The sequence below is a fragment of the Lagenorhynchus albirostris genome, chromosome 5, assembly GCF_949774975.1.
Source record: "Lagenorhynchus albirostris chromosome 5, mLagAlb1.1, whole genome shotgun sequence".
In the NCBI taxonomy this organism is placed as follows: domain Eukaryota; kingdom Metazoa; phylum Chordata; class Mammalia; order Artiodactyla; family Delphinidae; genus Lagenorhynchus; species Lagenorhynchus albirostris.
The window spans coordinates 98,099,246-98,125,738 of record NC_083099.1 but is presented as its reverse complement, the minus strand read 5'-3'; the positions used below and the strand labels follow the sequence as shown (position 1 = coordinate 98,125,738).

Genomic DNA, 26,493 nt, shown 5'->3' with positions numbered 1-26,493 from the left:
TTTGTTTTGCTTTTTCTAGGATTTCATGTAAATCCATCAGTCTTTAGCTGTTTTTCTTACTTGCTACCTTATATTTTATACTGCAGTTTCTTGATTTACCACTTTCTGATTATCTTCCTGAGGTAGCATAGGAGGACATAGTCCTCTCACCTATGCCCTATTCCCTCTCCAACTGCTACTTCCTCTGCTGATACAATATTACATTTTGGTTAAAACAGTTGTCACTCTTTCATTATTATGACCATGGAAACACTGTTCAGTGCTGAGAAAAAGAGAAGCTATAATCATCCCTCCTTTCTTATACAACACTTTATTTTTATGGTATTAATAATTACCTCATTTCTTCACTTGCCTAGCTTGCTATGTTCCTACTGTTAATTGCTCCCGTATGTCCCAACATCTCTTCCACATGCCCATGGACAGTATTTTCCATATGCTCAAATAGATCAGTTATTGTTCTTTCCTACAGATCTCCGCACTTTTGTTCCACTCTGAATTGGTTATTCTCTAGGCCTGCTGAACAACTGAGACTTCTCTTTACTGCCCCTTCAGTAGTCTCCCGGATTGGTCTCCCTACTTACTGAATCCTATGTCATCCTCTTTCTTGATTTAGTCCTTTATTATGCTGGAATAGAGCCTTGAGTATCTGTGGGTAGGAAGTAAATTTTTTGAGATCTTAAATATCTGAGAATGTTTACTGAAATCTGAAAATTTTCCTCTTAACTTGATTGATAATTTTGCTGGGTATAAAAATCTAATTTAAAAAAAATCTAATTTGCAAATGAATTTTCCCCATAATTTTGAAGGCTTTGTTCTACTGAGTTCAAGCATCAATTACTGCTGTTGCACAGTCTGCCACCATTCTTTTCTTTGACCTTTTGTATTTTGTATGTTACTGTTTTTCTTTTCATATTCTTTTAGAATCTTTTGTTTGTCCAGGATGTTCTGCAATTTCACAGTGATTTTCCTTAGCATGGTTATTTTTCTTATCCATTGTACTGTATACTTAATGGGCTTTCAATGTGGAGTTTCATGTTCTAGAAATTTTCCTTCAGTTCTGGAAAGTTTTTCATACATTATTTTTTTATCACTTCTTTCCCACTGTTTTATATGACTCTTACTTTCTATAATACCTTTTATTGGCATGTTGATTCTCTTGGGCTGATTCTCTAATTTTCTTACCACTTTTTTCTTAGCATTTTTTCATCTTTCTGGGAGATTTTTTCTACTTTATCTTCAAGCCTTCCTCCTACATTTTTATTCCAACTTTCTTTAATTTTTATTTTAATTATTTTAATTTTTTGCTGCATTGGGTCTTCATTGGTGCGCACAAGCTTTCTCTAGTTGTGGCAAGTGGGGGCTACTCTTCGTTGCAGTGCACAGGCTTCTCATTGCAGTGCCTTCTCTTGTTGTGGAGCACAGGCTTTAGGCGCGTGGGCTTCAGTAGTTGCAGCACGTGGGCTCAGTAGTTGCAGCACGCGGGCCCTAGAGCGCACTGGCTTCAGTAGTTGCAGTGTGCAGGCTCAGTAGTTGTGGCTCGTGGGCTTAGTTGCTCTGCAGCATGTGGGATCTTCCCCGACCAGGGATCGAACCCATGTCCTCTGCATTGGCAGGCAGATTCTTAACCACTGTGCCGCCAAGGAAGTCCCCCAACTTTCTTATTTGTTTTAAGGTTTAAATGTTTTTTTAATTTTTTTTCCTTTTTTATAGCATCCTCATTTTATAGCACCTTGTTTCATGGCTGAAAATTCTTCCCTCTTCTCTCTGAGAATATTAATTGTAATTGTTTTGAAGTACAGTCTCTGTTTCCTCAGTGTTCTTTTTTCTTTTTTTTGTTTATTTGCTATGATGTTGGAGACTTTCCTTAGATGTCTGATGAACCTTAGCTGTCTATTCATATTAAAGAGAGACACACTAAAAAGTTAATGGAAAACTTTTGTGCATAAGTGGGGCCTGTTAATTAGTGGACCTCTTGGTAGGGTGATATGATAACAAAGCTGGACATTTACTATGGAACCCCCAAATGTCACTCTCTTGTGGCATTTCTCTTAGACCATTTTATTTTTCCAGAGAAGAATTCAGTAGTGTTCTGCCTACACTATATAAGCCTCTCTTGAAATATCCTGAAACAGGGACAGGAAAAGGAAATGAGCCTCAACCTCTACCCTGCCTCCCTTGTGCTAGACTTCTTGGTCTTCTTATTCTCTCCAGAGCATAAATCTCCAGTCTTCTGTTAGGAAGAACAAGATGAGAGGAAGCGGTAATGGGATAGTTGCTTGGCTGCCTGAGCAGAAGATATAGCCAGGTGGGTGTAGGAGGGAGGCTAATCATTTTAAACGTAAAGTTTCAACCAGTCTCTTTCTTTCAAACCCTTTCCCCTCTGTAGTACCTTGTACCACCCACTGCTGAACCTTTTCAGAGTCCAGCAGGTGAAACAGACACACTTATTGTTAGCATCTGTCGCTCTAGAAACCCAGGTGCTAGATGTCTCTCTCCCTATGCTAAATAGCTTCTATCCAGTTTCAACCCTTTCCATTTTCCAAAATGTTGTTGAAATCTCTCCACTACTGTTGTCCTTTCTCCTGGTTTCTTCGTCCTTATAGATTTATACCTTTTTCAGTTTCCTTTATTTTCAATTTTTAAAAAATATTTATTTATTTATTTGGTTGTGCCAGGTCTCAGTTGCAGCAGGTGCGGGCTCGCGGGCTCCTTAGTAGAGACATGTGAACTGTTAGTTGCAGCATGCATGTGAGATCTAGTTCCCCAACCAGGGATAGAACCTGGGCCCCCTGCATTGGGAGCATGGAGTCTTAACCACTGCGCCACCAGGGAAGTCCCTCCTTTATTTTCATTTTAGTAGCGTTTTGAAAATGAATTGCCATGGTTAAAACCAGAAGACTCATTCTTAAAGGATATAATTTTTGACACTTTAAGGAATTGAAAACATGCCCCAATTAATTGCTTCACTGAAAGCTTAATAAGTTTTTTTTGGTATATTTTTGGGCAAGTGTGATTCTTCTAAATCTTTAACTTCATACTCAGGGTACATATTTAAAAATCACTGCATAAAGAAATGACATTACTTATTAACTGCCAAAGTCAGATACTGTTGGAATCAGTTTCTAGAAATGGTTAGTTGGCCTACCCTGAGTCTTCCTCATCTTACCTAGTCTCTCTGAGGGTAGACATCAGCATCTGTAAGGCAGCTGGCAACGTTTAGGAATTTTCAATACTATGGGCTTTGTATTTCTTCATAAAGCAGTCTCACTTCTATGGAAATTGACCCCATAAACTTGCTTCTTCATTAGCACCCTACTGCAACCAGCTAAAATGACTGCTCCCAGAAAACAAATATCATACTGCATTTCCTTTAAGATGATGTAAGAATTTGAACCTAACATGTAAACCTGTTATGGTATCTTGACAAAAGCAGTTGTTAAGCATGTTTCTTTTTTCCTTTGCGTGATTCAGAATTGTGTTTTTATTTTTTCTTCCAGAATTGGAGAGTCCATATCCTTATAACTGAGCTCATTTCCACATTTAACTTGTGTCATGTTTAACTGGCTTTGTAAACCTGGCATAAATACAAACCCTGCACATTGAACATACTCTTAGAGAGCACCCCCATTTGCTAAATAAGAAAATGAAACAGGTTCTACATCTGCTTCCCCCCAAAACCTTCATAATGGGGACAAGATACTGAAGTATGCCTTGAGGGATCTAGGGAGATACTAATTGTATCCAGGCCTTTGCCATAGCAGCATGAGCTGATGTTGGCTTGATCTGTAATTGGACTCTTATGACTGTCTGGCAGCTTCTGTGACATATTAGTGGCCTTGGCCCAGTTTCTAATTGGCATCAAATTAGCGTGTATCTGCATCCACAAGACAGCTTAACTTTCTAAATAAGAGAGGTCCTAATATCTATTTTCTTTAGCTATGATGCAATTGTACTTTGCAGGTTTTTTCTTTTAACTGAGAAGCAGCTGAAATTTCAAGATTCCCATATTACTTTAATCCTGAGCCTTTTGAATCTACTTCTCTATAACTGAAACAGAGTCTAGAAACTGCTGGTCCTGGCCCCATGTCTTGAAGAAATTACATAGTATTATATCTCTCTGGATTCAGGCCATAGACATTCTTAATCTGCAGGCTATCTGGAAACTTTAATAGAAAGCTTCATCTGTAATCATTTTAAACAGAGCCAGTAGAGACAAGATTGCTTTAGTTAGTAGTTTACCAGCTTAAACTGAGTACTCTCTAGTTGGAATGGAAACTTAATCAAGAAAAAACTCAGAATAAGTTTTCACTTATATTTTATGTCTTACTTGGCAACTTGTTTGAAAATGTTGCATAAAAGATCTAATACAGGAAACATTTTATATAACTGCCTATGATTAATAAATATGGAATCTGAAGCATTCTATTTTATAAATCAAGGTCTTAGTCTAAATTTCCTGTTTTTCTACACTAAAACAAAACAAAACAAAACAAAAAACAAATCCTTAGGGTAAAAATAGCACTAAACTATATAGGGTACTCCAGGGGTCAAGGCAACAGGCAAAATCAATTACTCAGGATGCCATGGTGTTGAGGCTTTTGTCAGACCATAAGCAGAAACATTCATTTTGTAGTCACTATAGATAAGACATTTGGTGCAGCTGGTTTCATAAAAATATAAGTAAATATATCCTACTTCAGATTTTCTGTGCCTATTGAGAAGAGGAAAGGAATGAATAACAAAATGATAAGTCAGTGACTTGGAAATACAGACTCACACATTGCTAGTTCCTGGAAACACCGGTCATTCTAGTCAAAGACTTCTTTACATCTTAATTTTAATCACATCTCTTTCTGCCTGTATTTTCCAAACCTAGCCACTGTCTTCCATCTATAATACCCTGTACCACCACCTCAAACACATATATACACTTAATCACACATTTTGACCTTTGTTCAAAGATTTTCCAGTCTTAAGTCATCTGCACTTTCTCACTTTTACAAATTCTCTCAGCTTGGCCCCTGCATAATAGCCTTCAGTGGATTTTCCAACATTTCTTTGTCTAAGATACTCTGAAGAATACATGCATGACAGTAGATATTGATACTTTGGGATTCATACCATTAGTTGACACCTCATCATGCTAAGATGAAAGTTTTCTCATTTACATTTCTTTATAGCCTAAAGAATGTTTCTTGATACAACCAAAGGAAACAAATGAAGATGCCACCAAGACCAGGAAGAGGAAAAAGGTAATATTAATAATTTTTTACAATGGTACAGCCCCACATGGTTTCTATCACATTGTTATATAGTGTACTTTGATGAGGCAATTATTGTAATCCCCACTTTAGATATGCAAAAATTGTAAAATTCATTGAGGTTTGGTGACTTTCCTAAGGTCACTAGTAATAAGTGTTTCTGTTGGAGCTAAAAATAAATTCTTCTAATTCCTATTTCAGTCTTGTGGATACCAAACATCTTTGTTACCCACCCTGTGTTTTCACTGTGGTTAGAAGTCAGACAGGGATTTCTAATTCTAAAAGGGGCCCAGAGCTCTCCTGCCCTCTGGCCCCTCTGGCTCTGTCCAAGAAAAGAAATTTACCAACCTTCTTTTCTTACCCATTTCATTTTTTAAAAGCCTTATGTCTTAAAGTATTAATAAAAAGAAAATAATAAGCAGATGAAATAGTGTAAGTATAAGGCATTTCTGACTCTAATTTCAAACGATAATTTAAAGCAAAAGGCTCCCCTTGCGTTTTAAGACTTGCCTGTGAACATACGGAAAACTCTGTTGCTCCTATACAAACTTTCTTATGGCTCAGCCTTGAACAAAGTGTGGTTAGCTTTTTTTTTAATAAATTTATTTAATTAATTTATTTATTTTTGGCTGCGTTCGGTGTTCGTTGCTGTGCGTGGGCTTTCGAGCACGGGCTGTAGGCACCCAGGCTTCGGTATTTGTGGCATGTGGGCTCTAGAGCACAGGCTCAGTAGTTGTGGCACACGGGCTTAGTTGCTCCGTGGCATGTGGGATCTTCGTGGACCAGGGTTCGAACCTGTGTCCCCTGTATTGGCAGGTGGATTCTTAACCACTGCACCACCAGGGAAGCCCGAAAGTGTGGTTAGCTTTGACCTTCCACCACAGTTGTCAAAACAGCAATGTAATTCTCTCCCTGCCAAGAAAGGTCTACTGATGTAGTTAGCAGAGGAAATGCGATTGGGATTAGAGGAAACAAGATGGACTCAAACCAATTACTTAACAGCAAGCTTTTAGAAAACAGAGTGTGTGTGCATATGTTTTCCTTGCCTGCACATGGCCAAATAGGAGTATGGGAAATGCCAAATTGGCTGAGTTTTGGCACGTCCTTAAAGAAACGACTTTTAACTTCTCTTTGATAGTTTGACACTAATGGCCTTCAGGAGTGTTAAGTTCTTGGGGTTCAAGGTCAGAACTCCAGCTAGCTAGTTTAGCCTTGGCTGAGGTCATGCTAAAATGTGCCCACGGATGACGTGTTCTTTTAAAGTTAATTCATTTGACAGAACTTTGACCGTTCTTGGCAGTGGTATGAAAAGGAAGATAGTATGGAAGGAGGGGGGAAAAGCTGGGGTAGAAGGCAAGGAAGGGCTCTTTCTGGATTTTTGGTGAAATACTAGGAAGAAATAAGAAGGGAAGTTTATGATGAAAGTTAAATGAACAATTGTGCATTCCTAGTACATTGCAGACATTCAGTAAATGCTACACAGATAAGTCCAAATCAAAATAGATGTTGTAAAGTATCCTGTTCTGCTTTCCATAGGGCCAATTCAAGATGTCTCTCCCAAGACTTGAGAATTGAGGATCTCAAGTGCCCCTATTTAGTGTCCTCCTTTGCTGAGATGAGTCCTGCAACTCTTACTTTAATGCCAGAAATCCAAACTGAGACTCAGTGCCTTAAGAACCAGGTTACACAAGGAATTCTCAAAATTCTACTCTCCCAGGAATACACATTTTCTGAGGCTTAAAAGGAGGTTTCCACAAGCAACAAGATTTATTGACTTTTAACAGAATATAGTAACCTATTATAGACTCCTGCAAAATTTTTAGTTCTCCTAGCAGAGACCAAGAGTTACAAGGAGTCTTTTAGATCATCCATTCATTTTTCAAAGCAGTAGTTATGTCCAAGAAGTATCTTTTAAGTTTTCTCAAGTGTGTTTATTAGAACTCCCATTCACCCTTGGCTATCACAGAACCTACTTACAGTTTAAATGCCAGAGAAATCAACCTCTCCTAAGCCAAATGCCATCCTAAAATCTGTCTTCCCATTTTTACTTCTTTCTCATCAGAAGAAAATTACTGATGTTCTTGCAAAATCAGAGCCAAAACCAGGGACACCTGAAGACCTACAGAAGCTGATGAAAGACTATTATAGCAGCAACCGCTCAGTGATTGAATTAGAAGAACTAACCCTACCAGGTACAGCCAGGCTTCCTTGTTGTTATTCCTTCTAATTAATATATTTCCACGTGCTAGTACTCCTTTCCTCAACCTAATAGTTTTAACTGTTGGATGATTTCTTCATTCAGATGCTAACTGGTATTCGTTCAGTCTAATAGAAGGATTTGTAATTTTTATTCAAAAGGTATTGGGTGTACATTTTTTTGGACAGATTCTTCAATGAATAAGAATTTTAATGAGGATAGAAGTTAAATTTAAAAAAGATAAAGCACACATTCAAAAGTATACATAATTAATTTACTCATCCTTTATAGATAAAAACTTTAGCTTTAATAGCATCTTAGTTTTGTTGTTGCCCTTATCATGGATATCTAGTCATGGTTTTGCTTTTAGGGTAGTATTTTGGGTCCCAGTCAAGACTTTTTTCAAGTAAACCATCTAAAGATAGGGACAAAATTCTGCATGTTTAGCAAGGCTGACACCTCACCCTGTGTGATTCTTTTCTTTTTCTTTTTTTTTTTGCCGTACATGGGCCTCTCACTGCTGTGGCCTCTCCCGCCGCAGAGCGCAGGCTCCGGACGCGCAGGCCCAGCGGCCATGACTCATGGGCCCAGTCGCTCCGCAGCATGTGGGATCTTCCCGGACCGGGGCACGAACCCATGTCCCCTGCATTGGCAGGCGGACCCTCAACCACTGCGCCACCAGGGAAGCCCTGTGTGATTCTTAAGCCTATTATCATTTGAGATCTACTGCCTTAGATATGTATAATTAAGTTAAAAGATATTGGAAAATTATTTTAAAAACCAATTTTAATTAATTTCAAAATAATGGTATAACCTGTAACTCTTTTGCACAGAGATTGAAGAGAAGGTGTCATAAAATCAAACCGCAGAGGGTTTGGGCACCACTGCTTCAGATGAGCTCTCTATATATAGACTACTAGAGATATCTAACACTGCTTTTGGAAAAAGTCAAGGGTAGCTTGATTTCCTTTTTCCATTACAACTTTATGCTTTCTAGAGGCTTGAGAAGCTGAAAAACATCCCATACCCTGAAGTTTTATAATTCTTTCATAAAATGATGTGTATGTGTGTGTGTGTGTGTGTGTGTGTGTTTTAAATGCATGTTAGGTTGGAGACATCAGTACCCCTGTCTGTTCCTTTTCCAAAAGGAATACTCTTTAGGGAATTGAAGGAACTCATTTCCACATGAGCGAGTTCTGGAGTTTTCTACGTACTGAGATCAGAAAGCCCAACAGCAGTTAGAAACCACTCTTCTCAGCACAGCAGCTCCTCAGGAGGAGAGCTAGGTCCTGGCTCTTCTATCCTCAGGAACCAGGTATTATAACAAAGCCCCTTCAATGTTTAACTGAAGTTTGATTTTACTCTGACTCAGTGGTCAATTTTCCCTTCTAGTTCTTTGTTAGAGTTTACCTTCACCTGAATAAGGACTTGTAAGATAATGGGACCACTGCTACTCTGTAACCTCATGGAACATTGTAATTTGCTAGTCAAAAGTCAGAAGAAAAAGCCTTTAAGGAGTCATTTGAGTTCCATACTGAGTTTACATTATATTATATCATCATTAGAGTGCAGTAATATAGTTAGGCAAGAATGTGTGGTCATGGTTGGCTGAGGGGAAAATGTTTAAAATATGTTAAAAATACTGCTATAGCCAAAAGGAACAGGTTTTCATTTTCAGTTAAGAAATTAGGCCATTCTGAGCCACAGTGAACAAAGGCATCATAGGAAGGTTTTAGAGAAAACACCCATCACTACACTGTCAGGACCAAGGACACAGAGGAGGTCTCTGTTATTTGAGAGGAGGGGCACGCCATGGGCTATCTGGAACAGTCTCAGGAAGGGGCATAAATACAAGATGGATATAAGTAATAAAATATTGTTCCTATTTAGTTTGCTGAGTGTCTAACTTGGTTGTGGTTTGAAGTTGTTTGTGTCTGTAGGGCAGCAACATGTCTTTTCAATTAATACTGTGCATGTACATTGTTAATGTCATACACATGGGAACTTAATTAGAGTTTTGAGTCAGGAATCACTTAGAGCTAACTCAGCTGTCCTCCTGAGAGCTGCAGTGTGGTTTAGATCAGTGCTAAATGCCTGTAAGCTAGCCGCAACTGAATCACCCAGGAACTTAAAAAGCAAATTCCCAGGCCCAGCCCTAAGGAATTCTGACTCATTGAGCAAGGGGGAGTCCATTCCAGGAATCTGTATTTTTTGTAAAGTTCTCCAGGTGAGTCTGGTCATATCCAGGCTTCGGAGATTACAGTTTTAAAGACCATCAAAGGCTCAACAACCGTATAGGGGGCAACATCTTTGAAGTTGGTTACTCACATATTGTGAGTTATATATGCTGGGGCACAGCATAAGTTTTATTTAATTTAGTAATAGTTTACTCCCTAACACACTGCTATGTTTATAGACAGACTTCTTCTGCTATAATGAATTAGGATGCTAAACATTATGTTGCTTTTTTATACATCTCAGGTACAGAGTTAATAATACTACATAATTGCTAGACCATGATCATTGTTGGTTGAGCAAGGCTCCTATGTTTTATTGTAGCCCGTTCCATTCTTTCATTATGTTGTTGTGCTGTGTTATGTTAATGTTCTATTTTAATGCATTATTCCCGCTTTTCCCCATCCACACTCCAAATTCCTTTCTCCATAGGCATAATGTTACTATACCTTTTTAAATATGCATATGTTCTTTTAAAATATATCATATTGTTGCGTGTGGATACATTTTACAATTTATTTAAATGATGTTGTGCTGAACCTCTCATTCTGTTTCTTTCCTCACTTAGCACTTTTTCAAGATACCTGTATAGCTTTAAGTACATCTACTTCGTTGCTTCTAAAATGCTACATAGTATTCCAATGATTTCATCGACCACATGTTGCTCATCCATTTTCTCCGATATGGACCTTTAGGTTGCTTCTAGTTCCCCAATATTACAAATAATGCTAGTATGAATATACTTGAGTATGTCTCTTTACAGACTACACAAGAATTTCTTTCCATTATTTACTCAGGAATGTAATCCTGGGGTCATAGGGTATAAACACCTTAATTTTACTACCATCCACGATAGCGATACCACTTTACACCTCTACCTACAGTTCACAAAGAGTTTCCATCATCCTACATTCTCAGCAACACTTGGTATATACATCTTTCTAACAGTTGCCATTCTAAAGTGTGTGCAAAGTGTTATCTCATTTTGTATTAATTTGCATTTCTGTGATGACGAGTTTGAGCATCTCCACATAGATTTGTTAGCTATTTCAGCTTTGCCTTTGTATATTGCCTATTCCATGGATTTGAAAATAAAGATGCTTCATTAGTCCATTGAATGATACAAGCTTCTGTTTCACTACTCTAAGAAATGATGGACAGTTTAAAGTTTACTTATTGTTGCTGCTGCTGTTGTTTTAAATGCTAGACAACTTTAAAATATATGAGTCCCCAATTCATTAATGTTGTACAACCTATTCAAGAATACACCATTCACATGTAATCTATTTTGAGTATGTGTTTGCGAAATCCTCTACAAAGCATGTTTCTCGTATTTCTAGACTCCTGCTTCCTCAAGGCCAATGATTTGACTCACAGTCTTTCATCATATCTAAAAGAAAGTAAGTAAACTCATTTTTTTAAAAATTATTCATCAAGTTTTATTATTTCCATTAAAACATTAGATGTATCTCTTTAAAATAAAAACTTTTAAAACTTCATTTAAAATCAAGTTTCCATCTTAAATGGATTTTAAATGAAGGTTTTTTAGGTCCATCTTGATATTAATTTTTATTTATTTAAATTTATTCTTGTTTCTCTCTGGTATTGGGGATTTGGGTTTTGGTCTTGTTTTTGTTTTACAACACATTAGAAGTATTGCTCCTGGAATCCAGAGAATTCTCAGTGTTCTAGTTGCAGGTACCCCACCAATTTGCTATTTGACTTGGCACAAATCACTGAGGACTCCTCCAGGACTCTATTTTGTTATCTGAAAGACAAGGAAGTTGGACTATGTGATCTTGAACCCATCTCTGAGGTTCTGAAATTCTGTTCCCATGTTCAGAATTCAGACCATGGCTATTGCACAGACAATCTAATTTGATCTTTTCGATTGAATGTAGGCAGTAATAACTAGATTATTCATGCTAGGTAGTCATTTATTGTGACCAACAATGAAATAGTTTAGACATGGTGATTTAACGTTCCTTTTTCAAATTCTAACCAATTCTGATGACACTCAGCTTGAGTTCATAAACCTTTCTTAGCCTCAAATTCAGCAAATGTAAATGTAGGTAATAATGGAATCAATCTCAATGGATTATGAGAACTAAAAAAGTTATGTAAAGTGCATAGCACAGTGTCAGTGTTTAATAAATGTTTGCTATTTTAATATCATTTCCATTTTATATCTTATGCTGAGTCCCTTTAAAATGAAGCATTATTTATTTATTTATTTATTTTTGGCTGCGTTGGGTCTTTGTTGCTGCACTCACGCTTTCTCTAGCTGCCGTGAGCGGGGGCTACTCTTCCTTGCGGTGCGCGGGCTTCTCATTGTGATGGCTTCTCTTTGTTGCAGAGCACGGGCTCTGGGCGCGTGGGCTTCAATAGTTGTGGCACGTGAGCCCAGTAGTTGTGACTCGCGGGCTCTAGAGAGCAGGCTCTGTAGTTGTGGCGCACGGGCTTAGTTGCTCCGTGGCATGTGGGATCTTCCCGAACCAGGACTCGAACCTGTGTCCCCTGCATTGGCAGGCGGATTTTTAACCACTGTAACACCAGGGAAGTCCCTAAAATGTAGCATTTTTATTTTATTTATCTATTTTTTTTTTGCGGTACACGGGCCTCTCCCTGTTGTGGCCTCTCCCGTTGCAGAGCACAGGCTCCAGATGCGCAGGCTCAGCGGCCATGGCTCATGGGCCCAGCCGCTCTGCGGCATGTGGGGATCTTCCCGGATTGGGGCACGAGCCCGTGTCTCCTGCATCGGCAGGCAGATTCTCAACCACTGCGCCACCAGGGAAGCCCGCAAATGTAGTATTTTTAAATCAGTTCTTTTTCCGTTTAGTCAACACTGCCTTTAAGCAACAAACATAAATTAAAAAATAGAAAATGTTGTATTATTACAAACTTTTTAAATTTTCCTTTTCTTTTATTTTTGTACAAACTTAGTTCTAAAAGTGGTCACATTTAGCTACTTGGCATATTATATGTTTTGTGGTGTAAGTTAATGATATTTCATTTTTGTTTAATATCTAGAATAACCAGAGAATAGAATCTAAACAGTGCTCATATTTTATTTTACTTAAGCAATAACAAAGAAGTAATTGGGGGATGTTCAACTTTGGAGGCTTTATTTTGCTATATTTAGGGTAATATTTTTCTCATGGTCTTTTTTCAGTCTGCCCTAAATGGGTGAAACTTCGGAAAAACCACTGTGAGAAGAAATCGGTCCTGATGCTGATTATCTGTGGCTCTGCCATCCGAGCCCTGGAGCTCATTAGGTTGGAAGCTTCACCTGTTCCATTTCGTAACTGTTTTCTGAGTAACTGATATGTGCCGAGCTGACAAGTTCTATATGCTGGAGAGCAGCAATGAATAAAATATACAGAGTCCCCTCGCTCATGGAACCTACTTTCCAGTAAGGGAGGCAGACAATTAACAAATAAATATGCATTATAATGTCAAGTAGTGATAAGTTATGTAGGAAAAAAAATAAAGCATGGCAAATGGATAGAAAAAGATGGGGGCTACTTTTAAAAGGGTAGTCACAGAAAGCCTCTTAGGAGATTGACCTATGAGCAGAGACTTAAACAAAGTGAATGAGAACGCCAAGCAGATATCCGGAAGAAAAGTGTTCCAGGCAGAGGGGACATAGGTACAAAAGGCCCCGACATGGAGTGCCATTGGAGGATTTTGAGCAGAGAAGACACATGATCTGAATAATCATTCTAAAGGATCACTTTGGCTGCTGTGTGGAGAACACACAAGGGTAAAGCAGGGAGATCATACAAGCAATAACCAGTTGGAGAAATAAATGAAAGAAAAGATCTAATTTAAAATAGTAACAAGAAAAAATAGAACACCAAGGAAAAAACTAGCCAAAATTTAGATGAAGAAAATATTGCATAAGGGATGCAGCAGATCTTAAACAGAAAGGAGTACCATATTGTTGAATAGGAAGATTCAACGTAAAGATGTCTGTTTTACCTAGAATAATCTACAAATTTCACAGATTCCCAATGAAACTCCTATAGAATTGTTTTTTAAACTAGATAAACTAGTTCTACGTTCATATGAGAAAATACAGAAGAAAAAATAGCTGGCGAAATTCTAAAAAAGAATGCTAGTGAGGATACTATGCCTATAATATCTATCAGATTTTTTTTTAAAAAAACCTATTACAAAGTCTCAATAATTAAGAGTATGGAACTGGCACATGTGTGACAGATCAGAACAGTGGAACAGAACTGAAAGTTCAGAAATAGACCCATATGCATATGAAAGTACAGGATATGGCAAAAGTGAAAAATCAGTAGGGAAAGATGGATTATTTAATAATTGGTATTGGAACAACTGGGTAGCCATCTAAAAAAATTAAGCTGGGTTCCATATCTCACTCTTTATACCGAGATAAATGCCAAGTGGACCAAAAATTTATATGTAAAAATTATGTTTTAAAGACAGTTTGTCGGTGCTTTACTAAGTGCCTTCACATACCTTTTCATTTACTGTAGCTTTTGTAGAATAAACAAAAAGGCTTCCACTGGATCTGTAGTAGCGTTCAGCTTTCAGAGAAGAGCTGTCAGAGTAAAATGGGATTTCCTGGGACTCACCGTCTCCCAAGGCCAGGCTCTGCACTGGGCTTTGACCAGAGACAAAACAGGAAAATCCAAGTCCTAAAGAAAAAGGAACTTGATCAAATAGATTAATGTGCAAAGTAGACTCTCGGTAGTTATTTAGCATCTATTTTTCTAAATGAGCTAATCTGACCATGAATTTAGAAAAGTAGTTTTTTAAGCTTTGTTAATCGTCCTTCAGAACCTTTCTGCTAGGCACACCGTTAAATTGTATCACACACCCTTTCAGTAAAACGAAAGTGTTTCTTTTAACTATTTCTGCTCCAAACATAATTGATCTTCAAGACTCCAACTCTTTCTGGGCAGCCGTACTTGCTGGTTCTGAAATCATAAGAATTCACATTGACATTTCAGTGTTTTAAAGACTACCCACAGAACTCATTTCAGATTCAAACACTAATGGCAAAGAAGTTGGCCTGGAGGTGGCCTCTTAAAAACAAGTTGTCACATTGATTTGAGTTTTTACCGTACATAGATGCCTTTCTGATGGGCATAGAAGGACTATGTTGTCGTACTTCATTTGCCAATTCTCAGTGTTTCTTTATGTCTTCAGTAATATTATGATCCATTTCAAGGTTAGGTGATTTGCAGAAGGTGATTTCTGAGCAGGCATAACAAACCCTATTCATAAAGGCTAATATTGAATAATTCTAACTTTTGTAAGAATATCTGTTCTCTTGAGAACCATGAGTTATGTTAAATATGTCCCCTAAATTGTCTTCTTAGTTAACTTCGCCATGGAGAAAGCTCACGTGTAAGTACAGACTCGAGTGCAACAGAACGTGTGTAGCATGAGTCACTATTTTGTAAATTCATTTATTCCTACTGGTTGGTAATATTTCTCAAGCATATTAAGGATATAAAAAGGAAAGTAATATTCCGAGCAGTATTCCCATATTCTATTCCCAAACATCAACTAGAAGATTGTTCTTTTATACCCATTTTATACCCATTTATACCCGAAGCATTTCCACATATAAGATTTTACAGATAAACTCACTCTGCAAAGTCCATAAAAGTAGGGGGGCTGCTGTGAATGAAGGACATAAGCCCTCCTGCTTCTTCCTGCTAGCTTATCCCTGTCCCCGCAGGGCAGCCACACACAGACCTTTGTACATGCCCTTGGGCTCTGTAGAGCACAGGCTGACATCACTGCTAAGATATTTCTCACAAACAAATTTTTTATGAGAACTATACGCAGAGTTTGAAGATAAATTCTCTGCCAGGGACCTAAAATACAGAACTTTTGTATTACAGGTGTTAAAAAACAAAATTCAACCAAGTAAATTTGAAGATCACATTGGCTTAACTCAGTGATTCATGAATCAGGCAGCACCCAGCCAGCAACTAGAAGGGCACTCCGAGGGGTTGTGCAAAATGAAAGTTTTTAATAGGAGAAAGGGTGGAGGGACTTCCCTGGCAGTCCAGCGGTTAAGACTCTGCACTCCCAATGTAGGGGGCACAGGTTCGATCCCTGGTCAGGAACGAAGATCCCACATGCTGCACAGCGCAGCCAGAAAAAAAAGGAAAAAGGGTGGAGCAATGGAGCCATTAACAAAAGAAAAGAAAGACTACTTTTTAGGCCAGAACATCTTCTTTTGCGGGGGAAGGAAATGGCAAGGGTTTTATGTTCCTCTCTGGTATGGAAAGGGCCCACAGGACAGATTACCTTACTGGTGCTTGACCAGAGATTCCAGACTGGTTGATTAAGATTACATTTCTCAGAAAAGTTTGAAACTGCAATTAGATGAAGTATTAAATCTGGGTTTCGGTATCATGGGCTTTTAGCATGAGTGACACCATTTTGGGACTGTGGTTTTCATTTTAACACAAGTGAAGGGCAAATCCACATGTTTCAATAATCAAGGATACCTAAGTAAAGTTAACCGTGTGCCTGAGACTTAGAAGCCAACCCAGATGCATGCCTGATTAAAGGCCACCCCACTTTCATTCCAGAGATGGACTAACCTGAAAATCAGAATTTTGTGTGTGCGTATCTATCCACATACATATGTACATATAGACACACATAAATGTGCATATTATTTTGAATAAATATGGTGTAATACTTAAGATGTCACATGGCCCTGAATGAGTGATTTTTCTTCTGCGTAAATCTATTGCTTTTCATCAGGTCATTGACCGCATTCAGAGGAGACAGCAAAGTCGTGAAATTATTCGCAAAACACATAAAGGTAAGCAAGGACCTGTGGTTCCTAGTCGGGGGTGGAAGTGATCCTTAAGGGCCACTTCCAGACCTCAGTTGTTTCACTTCAGCCTCTTTTCCGTATCTCCTTAGGAAGCATGTTCTTTGGTGCCTTCCTTTTGTAACATATTGAACGACTGTTCCGATTTTCTTTGTGTTTCCTGCCTCTGCTCCCACAACAGTCACTACTCCTCTGTGCTCTGAGGTTTCCATACAGAAGCTGAGGTTTGAGCCCTGGACTCTTTGGAGACTTAACCAGTTTTCCGGGGAGATGCTCTTCTGTCTTGATGTTAACCTTCTTTGCCCTGGAAGTTGACCCTAAACAAGAGTAGCCCCTTTTGCTTTTTTACTTTCTTAACTTTTAGATTAAATGCTCTAAATTGGACTATGATTGAACTTTCTAATGACTCTTCTTTTCTTTGTTCTCTTCCATTTTGGAATAGCTCCAGGAGCAGGTAAAATTGCTGGAGAAGCGTGTGGTACACCTGGGTGTAGGAACTCCAGGGAGGATTAAAGAACTCATTAAACAAGGTATGAAAAGAGGTAGTGATACTCCTACTCAGAGCTGAGTGTTTGCCTAACCCCCATGTGAGTTTGGGAAACCACATGTGTGATGTAGTGAAATCAGACCTCTGTGTTAATTCAGGAGCTGGAAACTTAGCCTTTAGTCCCTAAAGCCAGCCAGCAGGTGTAGTACAATAGGGAATGATAAGGACTGTGGCAAACTGTGGTACTTATGCCCATCTAAAGACATTCAAATTCCAGTTGCTTTAAGCAGTTTAGTGGGTCCACAATCTATTCCACCGATTGCAGACTCTGGAATTTGTATAGCTGAATGTGTTGAATATTTCCCTCTCACTTAATTGAGTCTCGGCTCCCCAAGACTCCCATTCCAATTGAGGGCTGGTATAGAAGATATGTTGAAACAAAAATGCAGTTTCTATGGATGAAATACAAGCACTCTAGAACACTTCTGGCGCATGTGTTTCTTTTAGTGCTTTACCCAGAAAGTGTTCCAGACATCATCCACCAATGGGTTTTTTTTGGGGGGGGGGTACGCGGGCCTCTCACTGCTGTGGCTCTCCCGTTGCGGAGCACAGGCTCCGGACGCGCAGGCTCAGCAGCCATGGCTCACGGGCCCAGCCGCTCCGCGGCATGTGGGATCTTCCCGGACTGGGGCACGAACCCGTGTCCCCTGCATCGGCAGGCGGACTCTCAACCACTGCACCACCAGGGAAGCCCCACCGGTGGGTTTTTATAGTTTGTTGACCTTCTCAAAGCCATGTACATGTTCTACCTTACCTGCCAGACAGATTAAAGATTTCTTTTAAATACTCATTTCCAAATTACATGTTCTACCTTAGTACATGTTCTACCTTACCTGCCAGACAGATTAAAGATTTCTTTTAAATACTCATTTCCAAATTACTTGTTTAACAACTTTATTTTATAACTGCCTGGAGCTATTCCTGGATTTTTACATATCTAAAAGTAATGTGTTCATCAATATAATATCTCAGTATAGAGATGGTCATTTGCAAGGAAGCAAACAAGAGCTAAAAATACTAGTGTTTCTCTCCAGATGAAAACCTTGGGTAAGTGAAAACACTATATGCAGAGGTCTGTGCAATTACAAGGAAGTAGCAAACTTGGTAGCCCCAGGCAAGGAAGGGAAACAAATATTTTTTGAGTTCCTACTTGTACTCAGTGCTGTGCTAGACACCCTCACATATCTCATTTAGTACTCATAGCATCCTTGCAGGCTAGTATTCTTATTTCTTATGAGAGAAAGCTGAAGCTTGGAGGGTCATGTAGCCCCTTCCAAGATCTCTCATTCTAGGCCTTCCTGGTTCCAGAGCCTTTGCCCCTCCAGGAGCTCCTGATCCAATTGAAGAGATAAATGTGCATAAGTTGAGACTGACGACATGAAGCAGTAAATGCCAAGGTCCAAACAAGTACTTCTAAGTCCTACAGGAGTTGAAATGAGGGAGAGATTGTTATGGTGGCTGAATCTGCAGGGAAGTCTTTACAGAGAAAAGGATCTTTAACTGATCTTTGAAGTGTGGGTAGGATTAAAATAGGATCTTTTTAATATACTTTAAAGTATGGAGATGTGAGAAAAGCATTCAGGAATGGGACGACAGCTGAATCAAAAGCAGGCAGGCAGATACATGGGGTATATCCAAAGGAGACAATAAGTAGTCAATACGTGTTGAGGTTAAGAGCCCCTATTACAGACTCAAATCTATGGATGCAAATCCCAGGTCCAGCAGCTTACCAGCTCTGTGACTTGGCAAGTTTCTTAACCTTTCTAAAACTGTTTCTTTATCTGAATGACATAGATAGTAATAGCACCTACCTCAAAGGATTGTTATGCCAATAAAAAGCTAAACACAGTTAGTGTTACACCTTAAGAACTCAACAAATACTAGTTATTACTTTTATTAAAGAGACCACCTTTCTTGGTTGGAGACTTCGTGGGCTGTGGTAGCCTGTGCTTCAGTTGGAAAGAAAGTCAGATTTTGGAGGAAGGCCCTTGCACAGTGATTGGCTGGATTTTTGTCTTGTGGCCCTAGGAAGGTATTGGAAGCAAAGGCGCAGGTGAGAGGTGCTCATAGTCCATCCATGAGACGCGGAGGTGGGAGAGATTGGCTGGGCAGCTGGGAGGCCTGGGATGCGCCCTCCCTCTCCCACAGCTCTTAGCCAAAGACTCACCTCTCCCCTTCCTGGATTCCACATGTTTTGTATGTGTCGCCAGGTCCCCCAGGCAACAGGGCCACTCTTCTCCATATTTAATATTTAAAAGAGAGAGAGAGAGAGAAAACGAAGCTGCCCAGACTGTTGAAATTATATTTCTACAGAGTTTTGAAAACTCACTGTGAAAGCTTATTTCATCTAAGGAGTGGAAAAATCATTTAAGGAGCTGTTGATTTATTTATAATACTAATGAAAATAACTCTTCTGATTCTGATTGGATGAATGGTTTAATATTCATTGACTACAGATGTTAGGCTACATACAAAATGTTTAAAGAGAACAATTCCAGCACTCCAAAAACTGAAAGTCTAACAAAGCAAGACAAATGGCACATAACTCATTTTATGTAGCTGTTTATGACTTAAGATGTTTATATATATGATATATTAAGGAGAGTTTCCAAACATCAAAAGATATTCCATAACATTGGGATCAGTACACTTACAGACAGAATTGTATTGTTTTATTTAATAAGGAAAGGGATTTTCTAATTATAAGAGCCTTTGTAAAATGCAAAAAGGTACAGAAAAGAAAATAGGTCACTTTAGAGGTAATGTCTTGTTAGTTAATATTAAATATATTTCCTTTCAGTCTTTTTTCTATGCATTTATCTATATTTTTTATAAATGGAGATCATATTGCATATCATAACTTTATAACCTGTCTTCTCTACTTAATATATCCCATGAGAACTTTGCTTGTCATGAAATAGTTTTAATTTTTCATTTTTAATGGCTGCATAATATTCTATTGAGTTTTTTTCCAGTTTTGTTGAGATATAATTGACATATAACATTGTATTGGCCAAGGTGTACAACATGATTTGGTATATGTGATGTGTAAAGTGATTACTACAGTACGTTTAGTTAACATCAGTCACTTCATATCGTTACAGTTTTTTTTCTTGTCATGAGAACTTTTAGGATCTACTGTCTTAGCAACTTTCACATATACAATACAGCATTGTTAACTATACTCACCATGCTGTACTTTACATCCCCAGCACTTATTTATCTTATAACTGGAAGTTTTTACCTTTTGACCACCTTCATCTATTTCTCCCACCTCTTACCTCTGGCACCCAGCACCAATCTGTTCTCTGTACCTATGAGTTCATTTTTGTTTTTTGGTTTTTTTTAGATTCCACATATATGTAAGATCATACAGTATTTGTCTTTCTCTGACTTATTTCACTTAGTATAATGCTGTCAAGGTCCCTCCACGTTTTCACAAGTGGCAGGATTTTCTTCTTTTTTATGGCTGAATAATATTGCTGTGTGTGTGTGTGTGTGTGTGTGTGTGTGTGTGTGTGTGTGACATATTCTTTATATATTCATTTGTCAATGGACACTTAGGTTGTTTCCAAATCTTGGCTTTTGGAATAAATGTAGCAGTGAACATGGGATGTACAGATATCTTTTCAAGACAGTGATTTCATTTCCTTTGGATATATACCCAGAATTGGAGTTGCTGGATCATAGGGTAGTTCTATTTTTAATTTTTAGAGAAACCTCTATACTGTTTTCCATAATGAATGCACAAATTTACAATCACACCAGCAGTACACAAGTTCTTTTTTCTCCATAACCTTGCCTGTACTTGTTATTTCCTGTCTTTTTGATAACAGTCATTCTAACAGGTATGAGGTGATAACTCATTGTGGTTTTGATTTGTGTTTCCCTGATGATTAGTGATGTTGAGCTCCTTTTCATGTACTTATTGGCCATTTGGATGTCTCCTTTGGAAAAACTGTATATTCAGTTCCTCCACCCATTTTTAAATCAAATCATTTGGGGGTTTTTTGGGGGGTTTTTTTTGCGGTACGCAGGCCTCTCACTGTTGTGGCCTCTTCCGTTGCGGAACACAGGCTCCGGATGCACAGGCTCAGCAGCCATGGCTCACGGGCCCAGCCGCTCCACGGCATGTGGGATCTTCCCGGACTGGGGCACGAACCCACGTCCCCTGCATCGGCAGGCAGACTCTCAACCACTGCGCCACCAGGGAAGCCCCAAATCATTTGGTTTTTTGACCTTGAGTTGTATGAGTTCTTTATATATTTTGGATATTGACCCCAAGTTATATTGGTGTTTAGCAATTCTATTATGGTAGGATATTTGGGTTGTTTCTAATTTGTTTTGCTATTATAAGTAATACACAGTGATCATCTTTATAAGTAACTATGCTTAAGTTTCTGGTGTTTTATTGGGATATGTCAGAGAAGGATTTTATCAAACAGTAAGCATTTTAAAGCTCCTATTATATAATGTCCAGTTGCCTTCCAGAGAGGCTGTACCTGTTTGCTGTCCCATCAGCAGTCAATTATTTTTTTTTGTTTGTTTTTGTTTTTTTGGGTTTTTGTGCGGTACGCGGACCTCTCACTGTTGTGGCCTCTCCCGCTGCAGAGCACAGGCTCCGGATGCGCAGGCTTAGCGGCCATGGCTCACGGGCCCAGCCGCTGCGCGGCATGTGGGATCCTCCCGGACCGGGGCACGAACCCGTGTCCCCTGCATCGGCAGGCGGACTCTCAACCACTGCGCCACCAGGGAAGGCCAGCAGTCAATTATTTTTAAGGGAACACTATCAACCCATTGTCTTTCTTAATTTCCATCATTTTTAATTTACAGAGAGAGTTCTAAATAAGAGGCATCGTAGTTATAAGAAGCATGAAAAAGTCTTTAGGGCAGAGGGGAAATTATTGAAATAGCCAATATTGAGGGGAAGTGCTGAAGGATAAAGGAAGGCTTCATTATGTTTCCAGGTGTGATAGCTTGGGGCAGTGGGCAGAATGTGTAGAATGGGAAAAACTAACTGCCCAACTCTGAGACCTCTGAGGAACAGACAACCCCTGAGGTTCCCTCCAGCCCCACACTCCATAATTGTCTCTAGATACACAGGAAGACAGCAGGAATGAGTCCTTAAGTGGTTTACCAGTCTCCTCAAAGGATAGCAGGCTTTGAATAGAGCCCATTCATCTTAACTTTCCTTTTTGCCTGAAATTAACCTCCCAACCCTGTCCTTCTGCCGACTCACCTCTTCAGAATCACGCAGACTCTGTTGGACTCAACTCCTCTGAAGGGTCACTATCCCAAATTACAAGGATATGTCTTATCAAATCCCTGTCGGGAATGACACTTTACCCTCTGGGGCTTCATGAAATGGAGGCTTGGGATTGATTCTTTGCCAGAACTTGAGCATTTCACGAGCTTAGCAAGAGCAGCTTCCCTGCTTCGCTGAGAATCAGTGATAAGATTGTAAGGAGAGTAAGTCTCTGAGTGCTGCATTTGTTTTCCATCAGACAGGGACAGCACTTAACGTGCAGAGATTAGTTACTGGGGGAAAAAAGAGCAAATGAGGCAAAAAAGCAACCAGAGGAATAAAAAATCATTTTAATAAGCTTATGTCATAAGTTCTTTAATGTAGCAACTCTCTCCCTGTCTCTTTCAGGTGGCCTTAATTTGAACCCCTTAAAGTTTCTGGTTTTTGACTGGAATTGGAGAGATCAGAAGTTGAGAAGGATGATGGACATTCCCGAGGTACCATATAACTAGCAATCCAGCAATTGCCTTTAATCTTTTTTTTTTTTTCAATCTGAACTTGAGTTCAAACACAGCAGTAAAGTCTTTGACATGGGGAACCAGCACACTCTGGCCTTTGAAATTATTTCTTTTAACTCTGAAGTAACTACAATTATAGAGACCATCTCACCCCTTACACATAACTGTATCATTTCCATGTGTTTTATAGGAATCAGCTTTTTTTCTTCATTAAATGACCAGTGGCCTCTGCCCCACTGGGGACCACATCTATACCGCATCTTTGAGAAACAGGAAGATCTAGAGGACTTGGCGTATTTCCCTGTGCCTTGTTTTAGAGACACAATCGTCTTTGCCTTTTCATCCTTATAAATATGTACTTGGAGGTGGGGGAGCACAAACTTGCCTCATTGCCTTCATCTCCACGTACCCAAAAACCCACTTACTTAAATTAGAGGGCTATTTTGGTTTTGGGGAGTGGGGAAATTTTTTTGATGTCTCAATGGATTAAAACCGATTGAATACTGAATAGGAACAGCATTAGCTCATTATATATTTATAAAAGTAATCCATTATCATCATAATGTGAAAAATTGAGGGACTTCCCTGGTGGCACAGTGGTTGAGAATCTGCCTGCCAGTGCAGGGGACACGGGTTCGAGCCCTGGTCTGGGAAGATCTCACATGCTGCAGAGCAACTAAGCCCGTGCACCACAGCTACTGAAGCCCACGCACTCTAGGGCCCGCGTGCTGCAACTACTGAGCCCGCATGCTGCAACTATGGAAGCCCGTGCACCTAGAGCCCATTCTCACAACAAGAGAAGCCACAGCAGTGAGAAGCCTATGCACCACAACGAAGAGTACCCCCGCTGGCCGCAGCTGGAGAAAGCCCACATGCAGCAACAAAGACCCAACGCAGCCAAAAATAGATTTTAAAAAATAATTAAAGGGCTTCCCTGGTGGCGCAGTGGTTGAGAGTCCGCCTGCTGATGCAGGGGACAGGGGTTCATGCCCCGGTCCAGGAAGATCCCACATGCCGCGGAGCGGCTAGGTCCGTGAGCCATGGCCGCTGAGCCTGCGCTCCGCAACAGGAGAGGCCACAACAGTGAGAGGCCCGCGTACCGCAAAAAAATTTAAATTTAAATTTAAAAAACAAAGAAAGAAAAATTGATTTGCCACCCACCATGTTATCATCTGACTAATCTTTCAATCTAGCCTGATGCTTAGAAGTAGCTATTGGAGAGAATAGGGTTGTGCAGTAATAAACATGGCTGCCAGTCACCAACCAGAAATAAATCACGGCAGTAACTATCAAAGAAGCTTGCAATCATTCCTCCAAACATGTTGAATGAATTAATTTACTGTATAAAACTATATCCTCAGAATGACCAAACCTGATTATAATTGACTGGCGAGTTAAGCTAAAAACCATTTTCTCACTTCCCTGCACACACACACACACACACACACACACACACACACACACACACACATACACAGTCTCCTGAACTGTTGTTGTTGGTTTTTTTAAATAAATTTATTTATTTTTGGCTGCGTTGGGTCTTCGTTGCTGCCCGCGGGCTTTCTCTAGTTGCAGCAAGCAAGGGCTACTCTTTGTTGCGGTGCGTGGACTTCTCATTGCGGTGGCTTCTCTTGTGGAGCACAGGCTCTAGGCGCACGGGCTAAAGTAGTTGTGGCACAAGTGCTCAGTAGTTGTGGCTCGCGGGCTCTAGAGTGCAGGCTCAGTAGTTGTGGCACATGGGCCCAGTTGCTCCGCAACATGTGGGATCTTCCCGGACCAGGGCTCGAACCCATGTCCCTGCATCAGCAGGCGGATTCTTAACCACTGCACCACCAGGGAAGCCCCCCTGACTGTTTTTTTAAAACTAGTTTAACCAACTTGATGTCAGGCACATGAGGTCATATTTGATTATTTCAGTTATAATGTTAAACCTGAGTAAACCATCACTAGTTTTCTAATTATAATAATGAGGGGGAAATAGTATTCAAGAAAAACATTTTAACCCATACTTATTTTTATTGTGATGATGTCATTTTTAACAGTTATCCTGCATTAAAATATTGTGTATAGTCTATAGGCACACTTTGAATATCTTGGAAAAGATTTTTCTGTGAGATTTTATGTTGAATGTTGTACAAACAAAAGGACATCTTAATGAAATTGATGTCTTATATAGTACCGCTTCCTTTACTTACGTAAATATTTCAACTCTGAATAAAATGCAGGTTTTGCTCTTCCTGATTCTGGCCATAACAGCTGCATAAATACCAGGGACTCCAGATTGGTTGAATTTATTCACCAAGACCATCTTTTCTTGATCTTAAACTTTTTTTTCTTTTCTCTCACTTAGATAAGAAAGGAGGTTTTTGAAATTCTGGAAATGGGAGTCCTCAGCCTATGCAAGTCAGAATCTTTGAAGCTGGGCCTTTTCTAAGTCTGGGTCCTAATGAAAATTCCTGTTTTCATGGTGGGATTTGCATGGCTCTGGCCCATTGCAAGCAGTTGGTAAATATCAGCTATTGTTTTATTAAATTGATTGTATCACCAGATGGATCACTGGGAATCTTAGGTGGGGATTCTTTTACAAAAATGAATGTGTCCTTTGCCAACTCCCTTGTATAATAAAGTATCACTGGCTTGTGTGTGATTTTTGTTAAGCAGACTGAGTTTTTCTTTCACCAACTGGCTTCTGATGTGACTGTACAAGAGAGGGAAAGAGCATCTGGGCAGCCTCAGGCAAGCCCCTTCCCTCTCTGAGCCTGTTTCATCAACTGTGAAATGGGAATACTATCTTGCAGGATTGCTGAGGATTTCATGAGATGGTATGTGTGGAACAGATTTGACACTGTGATGCCTAGTCCCAGTGTGAAGGGTGGCAGTGGTACTACTGGTGGAAAGAGCTGCGAGGATATGTGGCACTTTGTAAACAAATAAAAGACAACAGTGTAACTACAACTGTCTTATTCATTTATTTAATTCTTTGTTTTGAGATAATTTCACACTTACAGAAAAGTTGCAAAAATAGTATAAAGAATTTCCATATTCCCTTCCCCTAGCATCCCCCAATGTTAAGATCTTGTATAACTATAGTACAGTTATCAAAACTAAGAAATCATCATGGGTACAATACAATTAACTAAACTACAGACTTTATTTGGATTATACCAGTTTTACCACTGATGTCCTTTTTCTATTCCAGGATCCAGTGAAGGATCCCACATTGCATATAAGTTTCCTAAGAAGAATATATATAGTCTGTCACAGTTAATCATTAAAATAGTTCTGGAGGAAACGTCTTTATATTTTATAGATGATTAAACTGAATCTCAGAAAGGACACACACTACTTTAAGTAGCAGAAGCAGAAGTCAAACCCAGATCTCCTGTATTCACTTCAGGACACCATGGTTATCTATCTGGGGAGTCGGGCATATATAACAAAGGAGATAATAAAGCAAACAGATGCCACTACTGGTATATGAAGTTCCACATTCAAATATTGTGAAATGTTAAAGGAGTCCAGCAGCGTAGCACATCACACTCTGGCAAATCACATGCTTCCACACACCAGCGACTTGCTATTTGTGCACCTCTGTGGGCTAGAAGCCACACACGGGGATTCAAAGGATAGGGGAACACGTTCCATCCTGCAG

The 26,493-nt window shown here is 39.4% G+C and overlaps 1 protein-coding gene across 6 annotated transcripts in view; it reads left to right on the top strand.

The window, feature by feature from the left end:
• CMSS1 (cms1 ribosomal small subunit homolog) overlaps nucleotides 1-25,796 on the top strand; it is a 382,900-nt gene extending 357,104 nt beyond the window's left edge. For all 6 annotated transcript variants that reach the window (XM_060150694.1, XM_060150693.1, XM_060150695.1 and 3 more), the window contains 8 exons: nucleotides 5,181-5,252; nucleotides 7,324-7,453; nucleotides 11,034-11,093; nucleotides 12,866-12,968; nucleotides 16,459-16,519; nucleotides 16,974-17,061; nucleotides 22,732-22,820; nucleotides 25,192-25,796. In XM_060150694.1, the coding sequence (XP_060006677.1) occupies nucleotides 5,181-5,252; nucleotides 7,324-7,453; nucleotides 11,034-11,093; nucleotides 12,866-12,968; nucleotides 16,459-16,519; nucleotides 16,974-17,061; nucleotides 22,732-22,820; nucleotides 25,192-25,275 (687 nt within the window). In that variant the 3' untranslated portion in view covers nucleotides 25,276-25,796. The remainder of the gene's footprint in view (nucleotides 1-5,180; nucleotides 5,253-7,323; nucleotides 7,454-11,033; nucleotides 11,094-12,865; nucleotides 12,969-16,458; nucleotides 16,520-16,973; nucleotides 17,062-22,731; nucleotides 22,821-25,191) is intronic.
• Nucleotides 25,797-26,493: the final 697 nt, after the last annotated feature.